The sequence below is a fragment of the Pelodiscus sinensis genome, chromosome 25, assembly GCF_049634645.1.
Source record: "Pelodiscus sinensis isolate JC-2024 chromosome 25, ASM4963464v1, whole genome shotgun sequence".
NCBI lineage: Eukaryota > Metazoa > Chordata > Testudines > Trionychidae > Pelodiscus > Pelodiscus sinensis.
Window position 1 is genome coordinate 12,489,613 of NC_134735.1, and position 16,398 is coordinate 12,506,010.

General features: G+C 63.0%; 1 protein-coding gene across 7 annotated transcripts in view; it reads right to left on the minus strand.

The window, feature by feature from the left end:
• Nucleotides 1-3,585: 3,585 nt before the first annotated feature.
• The window catches only part of LOC102458809 (proto-oncogene tyrosine-protein kinase Yrk), a 45,406-nt gene continuing 32,593 nt past the window's right edge, over nucleotides 3,586-16,398 (minus strand). For 6 of the 7 annotated variants that reach the window (XM_075909129.1, XM_075909132.1, XM_075909131.1 and 3 more), the window contains 10 exons: nucleotides 15,825-15,927; nucleotides 14,594-14,692; nucleotides 11,568-11,671; nucleotides 11,134-11,283; nucleotides 9,745-9,909; nucleotides 7,535-7,714; nucleotides 7,240-7,316; nucleotides 6,876-7,029; nucleotides 6,478-6,609; nucleotides 3,586-5,733 (listed from right to left, as the gene is read on the minus strand). In XM_075909129.1, coding sequence (XP_075765244.1) covers nucleotides 5,525-5,733; nucleotides 6,478-6,609; nucleotides 6,876-7,029; nucleotides 7,240-7,316; nucleotides 7,535-7,714; nucleotides 9,745-9,909; nucleotides 11,134-11,283; nucleotides 11,568-11,671; nucleotides 14,594-14,692; nucleotides 15,825-15,927 — 1,373 coding nt within the window. In that variant the 3' untranslated portion in view covers nucleotides 3,586-5,524. Of the gene's footprint in view, nucleotides 5,734-6,477; nucleotides 6,610-6,875; nucleotides 7,030-7,239; nucleotides 7,317-7,534; nucleotides 7,715-8,332; nucleotides 8,489-9,744; nucleotides 9,910-11,133; nucleotides 11,284-11,567; nucleotides 11,672-14,593; nucleotides 14,693-15,824; nucleotides 15,928-16,398 lie in introns of all 7 variants that reach the window. The other variant, XM_075909130.1, reaches the window with a different exon arrangement.

The window sequence follows — 16,398 nt, forward strand, 5'->3', positions numbered from 1 at the left end:
ATGTATCCCCGCCAGCTCCTCCCACTCCTGCGCCCCGTCCCTAACCCCCCTCCTGCCCACGCCTCATTTTGGCACCATGACGAGGCCGCTGGCCAGCCTGAGCCAGGCAGATCCAGAGCTGGGTCCGGCTGGGCCTTAGAGGGCTTGCGTGATGCTTAATGTTTGGACCACCCGCTCCTAGAGAGGGATTCCCGCCCGGCCGGCTGGAGGGGCTTATTCCCACTGGCTGGAATGACCACTCGACTTTTCCTGCCTCCCTCTGAGCAGGGCTCCAGCTGGAGGCAGCCGGCGGGTCAGAGCTGAGTTGGCCAAGCAAGGTTCCGAGAGCTGGGAGGTGAGTTGCAGGGTAAAGAAACCATCATCCTTTCAGAGGCCTGGCTGTCAGAGGGGTCTGTTGAAGGCTGAGTGCAGCACAGGCTCTAAAGACCAGGCCGGGGGCCTGCTGGGCTTTCTCCAGCCAGCGACCTGCCTAGCCAGCCCGGCTCGCTCGCTCCAGGGTCCTCCCCCATCCGCCCCTGCTGAGCCTGCTCCTGCGCTGGAGAATTAATTAACTGGCCCCAGCTGGGCCCTGCGCCATCCTGGGCAACCCTTCCTCCCTGCCAACCTCCAGCCAGGAGATGTGGGGCCCCTCTGCTGAACGGGAACAAATGCTACCACCCATGGAAGGGGAAAAGGCTGATCCATGTGAGTTCCCCCTCCCAAGCTCTGCTCAGCGCCCCAGGCCCGCTTCCCAGATCCTGGTCTCAACACAGACCCCAGGTCTCCTCCCCCGCCCAATACACCCAGACACACGCCTCATGCCCTGCCCTTTCCAGACCCGGGGGCTGACTCGCCGCGGGAGAGGAGCCACGTGGGGCCTGCCGGCTGCACGGGATGCCCTGGCAGCTTGCAGCTGTTTCTGGGGGAGGCTGGCAGAGCTAGTGTGGCTCACATCCAGCTTGGGACCTGGCAGGGCAGGAATCCAGCTAAGGGGACGGTGGGAGGAAACATCCCATGGGGCGCAGCACGGAGCCCATGGGCCTCATGCAGAGCGGGGTTTAAGGCAAGATGTCAGCTTGGTTGCTAAGCCCAGGGCAGAGGAGACAGGTGGGGGACCCCATCGGAGCCCTCAGGCGAGCCAGCATAGCCCGTGGCAAGGCAGGGGTGCGGCCAAGTGGACTGAGCAGGGCCCGAGAGCGGCAGTGCCCCACGGCGAGCATACAAGCTGGGGCTAGGCCTGGCTCGGAGCAGCAAAGCCACTGGTCCTCATAGGCCGGGAGGCAGGATCGGGGCCTGAGGCTTGTGTGACTCCTAAGCCCCAGCATGTGTTAGCCTTTGAAAGGCCCTGACCTGCCTTGGAAACTCTCAGGCTCCGCAGGGCTTCCTAGCAGGTGCAGGCCCCATCCGTCCTGCTCCGTGTTAGCAACCTGCGGCAAGAGCGGCCAGGCACTGGTAGGTCACTGGAACGTCACTCTCCCCCGGCTCTCCGAGGTGCTGCAGCCTCCACCCCGGCCCGTCTCCTGGGGGTGCTGTGGGGGATGCAAGTCACAGGGCACCAGCAGGGAGGCGTCATGGGGACAGGACTATGGCAGACAGCTGCTGGGGAGGGCATAGAGCTGGGAGGGACGCATGGGACAGGTCGCTCCATGCTGTGTCTCGCAAAGATCAGTTACCCTCTGTTCTTTAGACCTCCCAGCCTGACAGCTCAGGTCAGCAAGCGGCCTCCCTGGATGGGGGTGACCCCTCGGGGCTGCTGGAGTCACTGCCCCTGAGCCCCGCCATGGCCAAACCCAGCCTTTGTTAAGGGGGTGGGGGGAGGTAGGCGTTTTTAATGTCAGATCCTGCTTGAGGCAGCAAGGGCAGTTTTTAGAGAGCGTCTCAATTGCTCAGCCACCCAGACAAGACCGGGAGGGCTGGGGCCGTGTAGCTACCAGGATTAGAATGTGCCTGGCCCGGTTTCCTCCCTTGCCCTATCTACTAAGATACCCCCCAGCGGGTTTGGGGCAGGAGGCGTCTTAAATAAATTTAAAAAAATAAGCTTTTACTGTGCAAATCTGAGTAGGGCCACTAGAGGGCGCCTCCTGCCACACACTGAGGGCTGTAGCCTTCCACATCTCTTCCCCGCTTGCACAAGCACACAAGAGCGTGCGTCGCACAGAGGCAGGTCTCTGCTGCAGGCTTGAGTCTAGCCAGAAGGGAGGCTACTGGGTCCTGGCCTCTGTTGGCCCCGCTTCTCCCTAGGCCCAGGCAGCCACCAGCAGGCTAAACAGTTGAGGCATTAACTAATAGTAACGGGGGATTTGAGTTCCTCGTTGGGGGCGGAACTGTTCTGGGGCCAAGAGCTGGAGATTTTCTCCAGGCGGGAGGGCGAGAGAGGTATTTTTAAAAATTAAGCAGCCAAGAGTCTCCTCTAGCGCCCTGGCAGCAGGATCTGGGGCCCTCAGAAGGCAGCACAGGCGACGAGGGCTGGCACCATTGCTGGTGCACGGCTAATCTTCACCAAGTCTCCCTCTGGCTCCCACAGCCTCTGCTCAGAGGGGCAGCTGGGCAGGCAGAGGGTCCGGGGATCAAGGGAGCCTGGTGAGAGCAGCTAACCAGCCCACAAGCCGGCCTGACAGCGCACGGACGTGGCTCCGTCGCTAACGGCTCTGAACCTGCTCTGCCACATTTTGCCCTGCTAGGGATCACAGGGCCCAGCCCCCTTCCCCAGCCCCCACCTGGGGCTCTAACCATTTGCATTCCAGCCTGAGCACTGCCCACCCCCGGCCCCAGAGCCCAGCCGGCGCTCCAGCCAGGGCTTGTGGGAAGCGCTCTGCACCAAACGGACTCCGCAGACGGCGGAGAGATGATTTTAACACCGCAGCAGTTGGGGGAGCTGAGAGACGCTTGAGGGCCTGTTCCTGAGTCATCGGCTGCCAGGCGCCAAGCGCAGCCGGTGCCAGAGCGCAGAGCGGGGGGAAGGGAAGGGAACGGTCCGGCGCTGGGCTGACCGTGCTCCCAGCTGCCCTCTCCCCGGTGCTCTGAATTGGGCCGGGCTGGGCACAGGCCTCCCGTAAGCTGCTCCCTTCGCTGAGGGGAACAGGCCTGCTGCAGGCCCTGGGGAGGGAGATGGGGAGCCCGAGAAGGGGCTGCGGCAGAGGGGAGGTCCAACCCGCAGGGCCACACTGCCAGCCTCTGCCACTCCAGCTGGGCTCCTGTCACCGACCACTGGCCCTGCCAGCCAGCTCGGGTGCTGCCCCTCAACCTGAACCCGCTCCCCCTCCCCACCTGGCTCTCCCCGGGGGCAGAAGGGGGCTGGCTTAGGCCAGACTCCTTCCCTGCAACCAGGAGCGGTCCGAGGCCGGCTGCGACAGCTGGCGCCTCAGGTGGAAGGCACAGTCGGCACCCCCGCCTGCACAGCCATGACTTCATCGGGCACCCGGGCCGGCGGCGCCCTAGACAACTGCCTAGTTTGCCTGGGCTCACGGTCCACCCCTGCCTGCATCACAATCTCTGACTTCAACCTGAGCCCGTAGGGGCCACAGCGCAGCCTTGTAACCCCACAGAGCTCCCCGTTCCCTTCCTCCCCCCTCCCCCAGTCGCCCCAGGATCCAGGCCATGCCCCACTTGGTAGAAAGGGTCATTTCTCTTTATTTACAGGAGTGACGTTAAAAAACCCACCACAGCCTGGGCAGGGAGCCGCGAGGGGACTCCCCCCGGCAGGCATGGCAGTTGCTGCTCGGGGCTCCGGAGAGCCGGCCCATAGCTGGCCCCGCGTCCATCTCCCGGTCAAGGGCCAGAGCCTGTGGGGGCCGGGAGTGACCCCCCCCCCCCCGGGGGCGGCTTAGGAGCAAGGTCAGGCCCTGGTGCTGGACGTCATCAAAGGCGAGTTAATCCTTGAAGATGACACCCTAGAATAAAGGCAGCGGCTCTGCTCCCCCCCCCCCCCCCGTGCCTGGCTCGAGGGACTCCGGCCCGAGGGGGAGCTGTGGTGAATGGCCCCTGCCACCCCCCACCGCCACGGCCCACAGAGCAGAGCCAGGCTCAGCGTGAGACAGGCTGTGCTTGCACGGGGAAGTTGACATTCCTGCCCCCGGGGCCTCGTCTCCTGGGACCAGGGCCTGGGATTCCTATAGAGGGGACATCCCTGCCCCCCCCAGCCCTGCCTTTGGTGGGGGGGGACACACATGATCCTGCTTTAAGACGCATTTGGCACTGCCGGCTCCCCTCCCCCGAGCAGCAGTTTATGGCTTTTAACAATTTGGCTCTGCTTAAGGAAAAGACACAAAAGCGAGAATTACAGGTGGGCAGGGGGAGGGGGAGGAAAACCAAAATCCCAGCCAGCTCCCCCCACTCCGAGGAGCACAGGGACCCCCGCGCCCCTGGGAGGGGGGCAGAAGGGTTTGTGGAAGGCTTATAAATAAACGCACAGCTTGGCAGAACACGTACAAAAGTGCACAAGGCCCGGCGAGCGCCCCCTGCTGGGGTGAGCACCAGGGCAGGACCGCAGGGCAGCACGGCTCCACTGGAGGCCCAGAGGGGGGAATGGAGCTGGCAGCTCCTAGCTACCCCCCAGCCCTGTTGTGCTAGGGCAGAGGAGGCTTGGCTGCCATGTGTCATCCATGGCAGGGGAGGGGCTGGGGCATGCAAGGGGCCCAGCGTCTCAGCAATCACTCCCCCCCACACCTCGAATGTGCAGAACCCTGCCCTCCAGCCACGCTGGCCAGCTGCCCCTAGGCCCCCAGGGCCGTGCCCCACCTGTCCTGCTTCTACCCTCCCCCGAGCCCGGCGTGGCACTCAACGGCAGGCCTCGCAGGCAGACAGCTTCTGTGCTGTCTTGGCTGCCCCGGGCCTGAGCACCCACCCTGTGCTGAGTCAAGCCCCCAACTCTGCCCCGGGCACTTGGGCTGCAGGTGGTGGGCTAGATGCTGGCAGCTGGCTGGAGCCACGGGAAACATCTGACACTCAAGACTGGGGAGGGGGGGGAAGAGATGGGGCTGCACAGCCCGCAGGACACTCCAAAGCTGCTCAGATCCTGGTGGGGGATGACGCCCCTGCCCTCCCCCCGCCAATGCCCCAGAGGTGCAGTGGCCTCTGAAGCCCAGGGCATGCATTTGGGGGGAGGGAGGGGCGCAGTGTCTGCAGGCTGGTGGGCTGCTGGCCTCACCTCCGGTGCCTCATTGCTCCCCGCAGAGAGAGAGAGAGAACCCGAGAGAGCCAAGAGCTAGGGGCCGAAGGCAGCTGGCAAGGAGGAGGGAGAGGGGGGGACCCATGGGGGACCATCCCCGAGAGGGCCCTGGGGTGGGGGATGGGATCCTCAGTAGAACAGGAGGCATTTGTGCAAAGCACCCCCCGTCCCGGCACAGCGAGGGGAGCGCAGACGGCAGGAGAGTAACAACACTCCCCAACAGGGACGGTGAAAAAAAGAGGGGCCTGGCCCAGACTGGACACAGAGGGACGTCCTGGCCGGGTGCCGCCTGGGCACGTCCAGTGCCACCTGGGAAGTCCTGGCGGGGTGCTGCTGCGGGGCAGGGGCCCCAGGCACAGCTGGCTCAGAGAGGGGGGCTCACTGGTTGTCCCCCGGCTGGTACTGAGGCTCCGTGGCAGTGAAATAGTCTTCGAGGAAGGACTGGAGGTATTCGAAAGTGGGGCGCTCCTCGGGCTCCTTCTTCCAGCACTGCACCATCAGCTCGTGCAGGGACGTCGGGCAGCCGCAGGGGCACTGCATACGGTACCCCCGCTCCACCTGCTCCAGCACCTCCCGGTTATTCATGCCTGCACAAGGAGGACAGGCGCCGAGTCGGGGGAGGGAGGGGCTGCTGTGGGCATTAGGGCCGGGTATTCCTCCGACGGCGAGCGCTGGGCCGACCCACTGACACGTGGGGGGCAACTGTCCTGGGGCCCAGCCCTTCCAAAGGGCCCAGGCTCCTGGAGCCCCAAGTCCTTTAACTAGCCCTTGGAATGCCAGGGGGCACGCTCAGTTGGCTCACCCCAGCCCCGCCCCTTCCACCCAGGCCCCGCCCCTTCTGGGAGCACAGAGCCGGGCCCCCTCCCGCTTTGCCCAGGGGCCCGGCAAGTCTGTCGACCCCTTTGGTGCAACAGCCCTATCAGAGAGGCGTGGGGGAGGAGGGATGAGAACCCAGGGGTCCTGGCCGGCAAGCCCCACCGCTCTGACCACTAATAATGCTGCCTCTTTCCTCTATTGTGCTTCTCATCAGTAGCGCTCCGAGCACATCAAGGGAGCCAGGGGCACCACTCCCTTCTCACAGGTGGGGAAACCGAGGCACGGGCTGGGATTTGCCCAGATTACCCTGCAAGCCATTGGCAGAGCCAGGGAGAGACCCAGCGCTTCACCCACTGGGAGGGAAGTGGTGTTCAGGGCTGGGAATAAACCCGACTCCCAGACTGCTTGTTGTAACCACTAGACCCTTCTCCCTCCCCTGGCCTGGCACAAGAACCCAATAGCCCCCACTACTGAGCACAAGCCAGTATGAGTGGGCAGGGGCCAGACAGCTGTACCTGGGTAGGGCACGCGGCCCTTAGTGATGAGCTCCGTCATGAGTATGCCGAAGGACCACACGTCTGACTTGATGGTGAACCTCCCATAGAGCGCAGCCTCCGGGGCGGTCCATTTGATGGGGAACTTGGCACCTGCAGGGAGGGGGCGGATGAGATGGGGACAGGGAGTGAGATCACTGCTGGCAGCCCTGGTCAGCGTGCCCCCTGCCAGCTAGGGCGCAGGGACCTGGCCCCTTCCCCTCCCGCAGCATAGGCACGTGGGTCGGAGGCGTGGCAGGCGCTGGAGGGGGATGGGAAGGTCAGTCTGCCCCACAGCTCAACTGGGACAGAGGGGAGCCCAGCACAGCGGAAGGAAGGAGGCCTAGTGCGGAGATCCAGCCCGCCCCGGGCAGGCCCACCTTGGCGCGCCGTGTACTCGTTGTCCTCGATAAGGCGGGCCAGGCCGAAGTCCGCGATCTTACACACCAGGTTGTCCCCCACCAGGATGTTGGCAGCGCGCAGGTCCCGGTGGATGTAGTTCATCCGCTCGATGTAGGCCATGCCGGCTGCGATCTGCGGGGGGAGCGTGTGGGGAGACTGTGACCGCCCAGGGCCAGCCCCTGCCAGCCTGGCTGGGGAAGGGGGCACAGTCCCTCCCTTGTCTCCCTGGGGCTCCTTCCGGATGTGGCTGGGCTGAGCAGGCTGCATGGAGCTCCCCTCCCCGGCCAGGTGTCAGATCTCCAGCTCTGGGGATTTCCGCTTCCCGCCCCCATCCCTCCGTACCTGGGCCGCCATGTCCACCAGCTGGGGTAGCTTCAGGAACCGGCCATCCCCATCCTTCAGGAAATCCAGCAAGCTCCCTGGGGTATGAAGAGGGAGCATCAGGACCCCAGCCTCCAGCTGTGTCCCCCGCAGCCCAGCCCCCTCCACCCTGCCTCCTGCCCTAGGATGCTGCAGAAAGCTGCCCTGGCTATGCCTGGTTCTGGGTCACCCGGGCCCCTGCCCTGCTGCAGGCCGAGCGGGGCGGGGAAGCCGCTGGCCAACGCCCCGCCTCCCGCAGGCTGTGCCCGGCTCTCACCCTGGCTCATGAACTCGGTGACGATGTAGATGGGCTCCTCCGACACCACGGCGTACAGCTGCACCAGCTTGTCGTGCCGCAGCCGCTTCATGATCTGGGCCTCCTCCAGGAAGGCCTCCGGGGACATGGTGCCGGGCTTCAGCGTCTTTACCGCCACCTTGGTGGTGCTGTTCCACGTGCCTGGAGCCAGTGGGAAGGGGGCAGCGTCACGGCGCAGCCGCCTCCCCGCCCTGGCCGGCAATGGTGATGCATTGTGATGGGGGGGGGGGGGGAAGAGTGCTAGCTCCAGGAAGGGTGCGGGGGGGGGGGGCGGAGGAAAGGGTGCTAGCTCCAGGAAGGGGGCGGGGGGGGGGGGGGCGGGGGGAGGAAAGAGTGCTAGCTCCAGGAAAGGTGCGGGGGGGGGGGGGGGGGGAAATGTCTCCAGAATGAAGAGCCCAGCAGAGAAGCCCCAGTCACTCTCCGCCCCTTCCCTGGGCAGCTTCCCAGTCCAGCCCCCAAGGAACAGGCAGCCCCATTTCAGGGACAGGGGAAGGAAGCCCCCCCCCCCAACCTCCCCCTGAATGGCTCCGTGTAGGAGCCCCACTGGGAATGGGGAAAGTTCCCTTCCCCCTCCCCCATATGGGCTGGAAAGAAGCTTCCCCAAGGCCCCCTCCACACATCTGACAGAGACCCCCCCCCCATTCCTGCCCACACAGAGATTATCAAAACCTGTGGCTCTGGTGGGACCAGAGGGAATCCCCCCTCCCCGGTCGCTCTCACCCCATGCCCAGCCCTGCCGCTGAGACGGGCCCGCCTTACCCATCCACACGTCTCCGAAACATCCCATGCCAAGCTTCTTGTCCAAGCTTATGGACTCCCGCGTTATTTCCCACGCGTCTTTAGAGAGTCCCAGAGTCTGGGGCTTCATAGTGGGGCATGGCTGGGTTAGTAGATGGCACAGACCGTCATTGAACTCTGCAGGGGATGGGATGATGGGCAGGAGAGAGGGGCGGGGGTGGAGAAGGGGATGAATTCTGCATGCACATGCACAACGGCTGAGAGGAGGCGGGAGGAGGGTAAACCCAGGGTCTGCCTGATCGCCTGCTTTGGTGCCGTGGTGGAAGCTGACTTGCCCACCAGCTGGCGCTGTTCACCTGCGTTCCTGGGACGCGTGGGACCTGAGCAGAAGCTGCTTTGTCCTGCCAGGGCACCAGAGGGGCAGGGTCTGGCCAGGCATGGATCTGCCCTGCAGCCCCCACCCACGTCCCACAGCAGGCCCATGTGGGCTTCTGTCCTTGGTTTAATAACCAGGACCAGTCACGCATGACAGATCTGCATGACATTTCAGCAGAGCTGAAGGCTGGCTGCTGTCACACTTATGGGAATACAGTACTAGCATTCGTGGCCCTCCCTCCGGGGGATCTGATATGGGCCACTGTCAGCAGACAGGATACCGGGCTAGATGGACTTTGGTCGGATCCAGCATGGCTGCTCTTATGTTATCTTACAGCTGCCCAGAGGGAATTCACCGTCTGTCTGAGCCAGGTCTGGCTGCTTAGTGGGCAGGGCCAGGAGCCAACGGCAGTGCCAGGCGGCCGGCTTGGAAACCAAGAGGAGTCTGGATTCATTGATTTGTTCCCTCTCTCCACAAATTCATTGTCCTGGGCCCTGGAGCCAGCAGACAGCTGTTAGACTCCGACAGAGCATCCCAGAGCAGGCGATCAGGAGCTCCCAACCACGGGGGCAGGGAGGCACTAGAGCCGGCTGGATCCAAGGGCAACGCCCCGGCTGTTTAGCAGGAACAAGCCTGATTGCGGAAGGTACAACACCACTGAAAGCTAATTGCTCATGCTGGAGGGAGTCCTGGGACGGAAGCCCCCACCTTGCACCCACAGACCAGGCCCAGCAAGGAAGTCGCCAGCCCAGCCCGAGGGGCGAGAAGGGATTTCAGTCCCCGCGGCTGTCAGCCCTGCTGAGGTTGCTAACCAGGTGGGCCAACGCGTCCCCCGGGAAGTAGGCTGAGACCCAGCCAACTCATTTCACCCTGCAGAAGTCTCAAGCCCTGCTACTCCCTGCAGCGGGTGATTACAGCCACCCCCTGCCTTGTCCCCGGGAAGCCCTTGCTGGATCCAGTCTTCGGCATGTCTCCCCCGGCCCCGGCTGGGTGCAGGCCCTGGGCTTCTCCTCCTCCCCTCTCCCGGCTCAGCCCCCGCTCGCCTGGAGAGTCCTACCCATCCACACTTCCCCAAACTGCCCATTGCCCAGCTTCTTGATCAGCTGCAGCGACTCCCGCGGGATCTCCCACACGTCTTTGGTTTTGACAGACAGGTCTGCCAGCTTGGGCATCCCCCTGTGGCAGGGCACGGCCAGGCGGCAGCACAGGCCCGCGGCCCGCTCTGGCGGAAGGAGGGAGCGAGGAGACACAGAGAGAGAGATGAGCGCGCAGACGGACACCGGGGGAGAGACCAAGCCTGCGAGGGCTGGAACACATTCCTGCCAGCCCCAGGCCAGCCCAGCTGCCGCACGGTGGGGGCCACGCCGGGCCCTGGTCACGGGGCAGCATCCCCATGGGCAGCCCCGAGCTGCGGGAGAAGCAGGGAAGGCGGCAATGCCAGACAAAGCAGGGCCGGCGTTAGGGGGCTCATTGCAGGAGACCCCCCGAGGGATGAGGCCTCGGCTTTGCCCCCGGGAGGCTCCCGACCCCGCCCTGGGTCCCCAAGGAGTGGGGCTGAGCTTCCTGGGGGCGAGTCTTGAGGAGGGGCCCTGCACCCGACGGGCCCCTCCCACCCGCCACGCGGGCCTGGTAACCGGGCGCTGCCCCCAGGAACCAGGCCTGGCTCCGAGGGGCGACTCCAAGATGGCTGCCAAGCTGTGGGCCTCCCAGCCAGTGCACGGTGGCTAGGGAGCCCTCCCTGGGGTTACCCCCTTGGTCCCTGAATTGCTCCCGTGGGCTGGAGTCCGATCGGTGCCTGGGGGGGGGACCAAAGCACATGCCTACGCCCTGCCCCCCCCCCGGGCTGGAGTCTGACGGGTGCAGAGGGGACCGAAGCCTACGCCCTGCCCCCCCGACCCCCCCGGGCTGGAGCCTGACTGGTGCGGAGGGGACCGTCTGCCCCCCATTGCTGCTTTGCTCACCGTGCCTCAGAGCACGGGCGGCGACCGCGTCCCAGGCGATGCTTCGGCAGCTCCAGCCGGGGCGAGTTTCATTTGCGACACAAGGAATTAGCGGAGGCCCGTCCACCCGGGCACAGGGTCCCCACCCCCAGGGCTCACCCCATGCAGGGGGGCGATGCCTCCCGGAGCCCCCGCCCTGAGACGGCCCCTCTTAGCTCTCTGCTTCTCCAGCTCGGATCTGGAGGCTTCTCGTCACGGCCTGGGGACGGCGGAAGGCCAGGCCGGTGGATTTCATTGCAGCTGGGGCAGGGTGCAGAAAGGCCAAGGGCATTCCCAAGGCCCCCAGCAAGCGCCTCCTGCTCCCCCGCTCTCCTACTTCAGTCTGGACGGGCCTGGAGCCGAACCCCCGGCCTCACCCCCCCCGAGCCTGGGGCCTCCAGACCACAAGGCCCCTGTGGCTGAGCCCACCTCAGTGCCACGTGCCATGCCCGGCTCGCCCCCCCTACCTCTATAATGCAGGACCAGCTCCTGGACCGTGTCGAACTGGGCTCGTGTGGTGATGTAGAAGCCACCAGTATCCAGCTTCCGGATCTTATAGTGCTTCACGTGGTCGCCCTTCACCTCGTCCCAGTCCCGGATGGACAGGGAGTAGGCACCTGGGAGGGGCAGCAAAGGGGTCAGGCTGGAGACAGACCCGGCAGGGGGCAGTGGGAGCAGCTAGTGGGCACCAGCAGGGGGCACTGGGCAGCCAATCAGGAGAAAGCAGGATTCCCACGGGGGCTATTCCCAGCCACGCAGCTGCTGTGTGCTGGGAAGCGCAGCCTCCCCCGCCCCACTGTCGTGCCACAATCCGGGCTGGCTGCATCCTGCTGCTGCCTCCCCCAGACTGTCCTCCTCCCGGAACCCACCGCTCCCCGGAAGTGGAGGGCGCAGCGGCTACCTTTGGTGGTCTCGCTCTCCCGGATGAGGAAGGTCCCTCGGGGGCTGCCATGGCACAGCAGCATCCTCTCAGCGTCCTTCCGCCCCATCTTCCCGAAGTACCACCTGGCACAGAGGGCAAGGGGAAGAGGGTTAGTAACAGGCCAGGGGAAGCCGCAGCTCGCCCGCACCCCACCTATCGGGAGTGGGGGAGACCCAGGAAGGGAAGGGAAAGGTTTGAGACTCTAACGAAGACAGAGGGCCGGGGAAGGATGGCTACAGCCCAGCCCTGAGACGCAGAGCTCAGTGAGTGCCAAGATCCCTTGGGAAGGTCACTGGCTCTCCCAGGAGCCTCGGTCTCCCGTCTGTAAAATGGGAAGAACGCAGCCTCTGTTCTCCCAGCCTGCATCTCTAGAGGCTGGAACTTCTCTGGGGCAGGGACTCTCTCTTTGGGTATGTCTACACTACAAAGTTAGTTCGAAGTAACGGACGTTAGTTTGAACTAACTTTCATAGGCGCTACACTAGCGCTCCGTTAGTTCGAACTAGGTAAACCTCATTCCACGAGGATTAAGCCTAGTTCAAACTTACTAGTTCGAATTAAGGGCTGTGTAGACCCTTAATTCGAACTAGTGGGAGGCTAGCCCTCCCTAGGTTTCCCTGGTGGCCACTCTGGCCAACACCAGGGAAACTCGTCTGCCCCCCTCCCGGCCCCACACCCCTTAAAGGGGCACGGGCTGGCTATGGTGCCCGTGCCAGGTGCAAGCCTGCCAGCACCCAGCTAGCACACCCTGCACCTGGCACGGATCGAGCCACCCACCCGATGCCCCCCAGCCCTCCCCCTCTTCCCGGGACCAGGCTGGCGGCTCCCGGGAGCTTGCCCGGGACCGCAAGAGGCGGGCAACCACCTGGGCTAGTGCGGACATCGTGGACCTCGTCCATGACCTCTGCACTAGGCACAGGAAAGTGGCCGGCTAGGGCAGGAGAGCTGCCAGCCTGGCCACCCAGGAGCAGGTGTGCATGAAAATCAAGGGGGTCCACTGAGACCCCCGACCCTGAGCCCTGAGCTTACAATGGCCGTCCTGGGTCAGACCAAAGGTCCATCTAGCCCAGTAGCCTGTCTGCCGACAGCGGCCAACCCTACGGACCCTGGAGGGGATGGACCGAAGACAGTGACCAAGCCATTTGTCTCGTGCCATCCCTCTCCAGCCTTCCACAAACCTTGGACAGGGACACCACTCCTACCCCCTGGCTAATAGCACTCCATGGAGCCAACCTCCATGACTTGATCTCACGTCCCTTTAAACTCTGTTCTAGTTCTAGCCTTCACAGCCTCCTGCAGCAAGGAGTTCCACAGGTTGACTCTTTGCTTTGTGAAGAACAACTTTCTGTTACTAGTTTGAAGCCTGCTACCCATTCCTTTCCTTTGGTGTCCTCTAGTCCTTCTTTATGGGAACTAATGAAGAACTTTTCTGTATGCACCCTCTCCACCCAACCCCTGCTTTTAGAGACCTCTATCCTGTCCCCCCTCCGTCTCCTCTTTTCTAAGCTGAAAAGTCCCAGTCTCTTTAGCCTCTCTTCATATGGGACCTGTTCCCAACCCCTGATCATTGTAGTTGCCCTCCCCTCTCCCAGCCTCTCTCTTCACCTCTCCCACCTCCTTTTCCCAGTCTCCCCCAGTTTTGTTCAATAAAGACAGATTCCATTTTTGACCACAATTGTCCTTTATTTTGTACATCAAGAAAAGGGGCTAGGGAAGGGTAAGTGGAAGGAGGTGAGGGAGGAATGAGGTACAAGCCCCCGATGGGGAGGACTGGGCTGGCTCTGCGGGCTTCTGGGTATGGAAGCTCTCCTGCAGCCCCCCAATTACCCCCTCTCCCCAGATGGCAGCCTGCGGCAAGTGCAGCCGGGCTGATGGCCGAGTGCTGTGATGTGCCCAGTGTGGGCACTCAGGGCACTCCAAGCCAGGACTGCTTTGCAAGCGGGGCACCCCTGAGAACTGTCTGTCCGGGGTGGGGGTCGGGACCCTTTAAGCGCAGCCCTCGGCTAGCCTGAGACAGCATCTCCACGCTCTAAGTCCTCCTCTGATGCCCTGCCGGCACTGCTTCCGGCCATCCTTAAGCCTGTTTCAGGGTCCACTTAATGTGGACATGCTAGTTCGAATTAGCAAAACGCTAATTCGAACTAGTTTTTAGTTTTAGACACGTTAGTTCGAATTAGCGCTGTAGTGTAGACGTACCCTTTGCGTGTTGGGGCCTTGATCTCAGCTGGGGCCTCGAAGTGCAAGGGAGACAGCAGAAGGCGATAGCTGGGCAGATGTGGACAGGTGCCCAAGCAGTACTGGGTGGGGCAGAATGTCTGGGACTTTTTTGAACAAAAGTCTGGCTGTCAGGATGCCTGGGTTCTATTCCCGGCTCTCCCACTGCCAGCTGGAGTGACCTTGGGCTAGTATCCAGCGCCACATTTTTCAGTGTTGGGCCCTGCCCTTAAATAGTTCAGGTCCCTGATCACAGGATCAAAGTGTTGGCCTCTTAGTCTCCCTCTGCCTCAGTTTCCCCTTCTGCAAACTGGGGATAAGCAGCCCCTTCTGCCTCCCTGTAGGGCTGTGAGGATGAATTTAACACTGAGTGCAAAGTGCTTGGGAACCTGGGAGCGGAAAGTGTATCCAGACTAAGCAAGGGGTAATCCACTCTCATGCTTCAGGGCATTAACTGATGTTACAGGGGCCAGGAGGGAAACACTCCTCCCACCTGCAGGCAAGATGCATCATGGGAGAGTTCATCTGAAGCATCAGGTACCAGGCATTGCTGGAAGCTGGTTACCAGACTAGGGTGACCCAGCTGGTCCAATATGGAGAGGCCACTCCTAGAGCCGGGATGCCTCGACACAGATCCCGTGTGTGAGCTGGGGTAGGGGTGGGTTTGGCTAGGGGCTCTGTGGGGAGTGGAGCATTTCTCGGACATCCCTGTGTCATTGGCTCCCCCCTTTACATCCAGTTCTAGCGGCCAACCGGCTCCACCCCCCACGGAGCCAGAGCTGCGGTACTCACTCTTCTGCCTGGATGGAGTCCACAGGGGCCACGTAGTTGCTGGGGACGTAGCCTGTGGTCCCTGTGCTCAGGGACCTCGCCTCCCACCAGTCGCCCTCGCTGTGGAACCAAGAGACAGAGTCAGAGTCTGCAAGGGAGCCCCCCGCCGTCCCCAGCAGGCAGACCCTGCCACGCCCCTCCATCCCACGAACACGCCACTCCTGCCAGAGAAGCCATCCCTCAGCTACTCCCAGCCTGTCCCACCAGGGCCGGCCAGCTTGGAACCGGGAGCAAGGTCTGCGGCCATCTACCCGCCACTGGGGTTCATCCCTGCCCGGCAGACCCGGTCCCAGTGGGTTTAATGCAGCCTAGCTCCGCTGGCTTGGCCATCACCATGCACCATGGCTTAGGGCGCCAGCAAAGCTGGAGCACAAAAAAAAAAAAAAAAAAAAAAAAAAAAATTACGGTCTAGTATTGTTTTTATTTTGAATTGCGTATGGGGGGGGACACCATAATTTTTTCACTGCTTAGGGCCTCTAAAGGTCTTAATCCGGCCCTGCATGGAGGGGTGTGTGTGTGTGTGTGTGTGTGTGTGTGTGTGTGCGCGCACCGAGGCCACCCACCTCATGTCACCAGTGACCCAAAGCCAGATTCAAACACTGACCCCTCGGGTCTCCAGGCACAAGGGGATGAGGCCATGGCAGAAACAGCTTGCGAGCAGGGCCAGAGCTGTGGTACAAACGCCCGTAGGCCAAGCTGCTCTTGGAGCAGGGCTGCCTGGGTGGGGAGCCCCAGCTAGCATCAGACCCAAATGCACTTGGTGGGGGGGGTGATGCCGAGTCGGGCTTCCCCCAAATCCTGCAGCCCCGTAGCAGCAAGAACAGTCTCCGCCAGCAAGGGAATAGAGCATAGACGTGATTTTGCTACAGGAGTCTGGGCCAGGATGCCTCAGATCCCTTGGGTAAGGGGGGTCCATCACTCCCCTAGACTTTCAGCCCTCAGTTTAGGCTCCCTCCCTCCTGTTTCTCAGCCAGTAACTGCCCCTTCCCCCGAAAACCTCCCTCCTTTGCTCCCTGCCTGCCCTCAACCGGTCCGACAGGTTGGGTCTTTGCCTAGAGGTACGGCCAGTAGGGGTCACCCCCCGCCCACACACAGCCACCAGTGGTTGCCTAGGGGGTATGGCCTGCCAGTACATCACAGGGGCAGAGGCAGCATTCTGCAGGGAAGGGGCCCAGTCCTGGCAGACACTCACGTGTTGTTGATAATATGGAATTTCTCCCCCTTCTGGAACGTCAGGTCATCCTCTGTCCGGGCTTCGTAATCGTACAAGGCAATGAAGAGGGTCACCCCCCCGCCTGCGAGACACGGAGACGGAGCAGTGAGGGAGCCGCAGGGGGCGGGAAGGCTGGATCAGGAGGCCGGGAGCTGGCGTGATCACTCTGCGTATTGCAGTCGTGGCTTGACAGCACATCGCACCCAGTGCCTGACCCAAAGAGCTCACAGTTGGGGAGAGCCCGGGGGAAAAGGGGAAACTGAGGCACAGGGCAGGAAGCAACTGGGCCAGATCGCTTAGCAGACTTAGGAATAGAACCCAGCTCTCCGGGCGCCCAGCCCAACGCGCTGGCCGCTGGAGGTTTTGAATGGCAACGGCCTTTCTCCAGTGCCAGAGGGCAAAGGGGCCGGGTCAGGCAGTGTTCTCTCAGGAGCGGGGGCTCTTCGCCTTTTCCATACCAGGGCTTCCCAGAACCCGCCTCCCACGGGGCAGGACGGGAAGGGCAGGTTGGCCGTCACCCCCTGGGGCGGGCTGCGAGCTGCCCCCCGCCCCG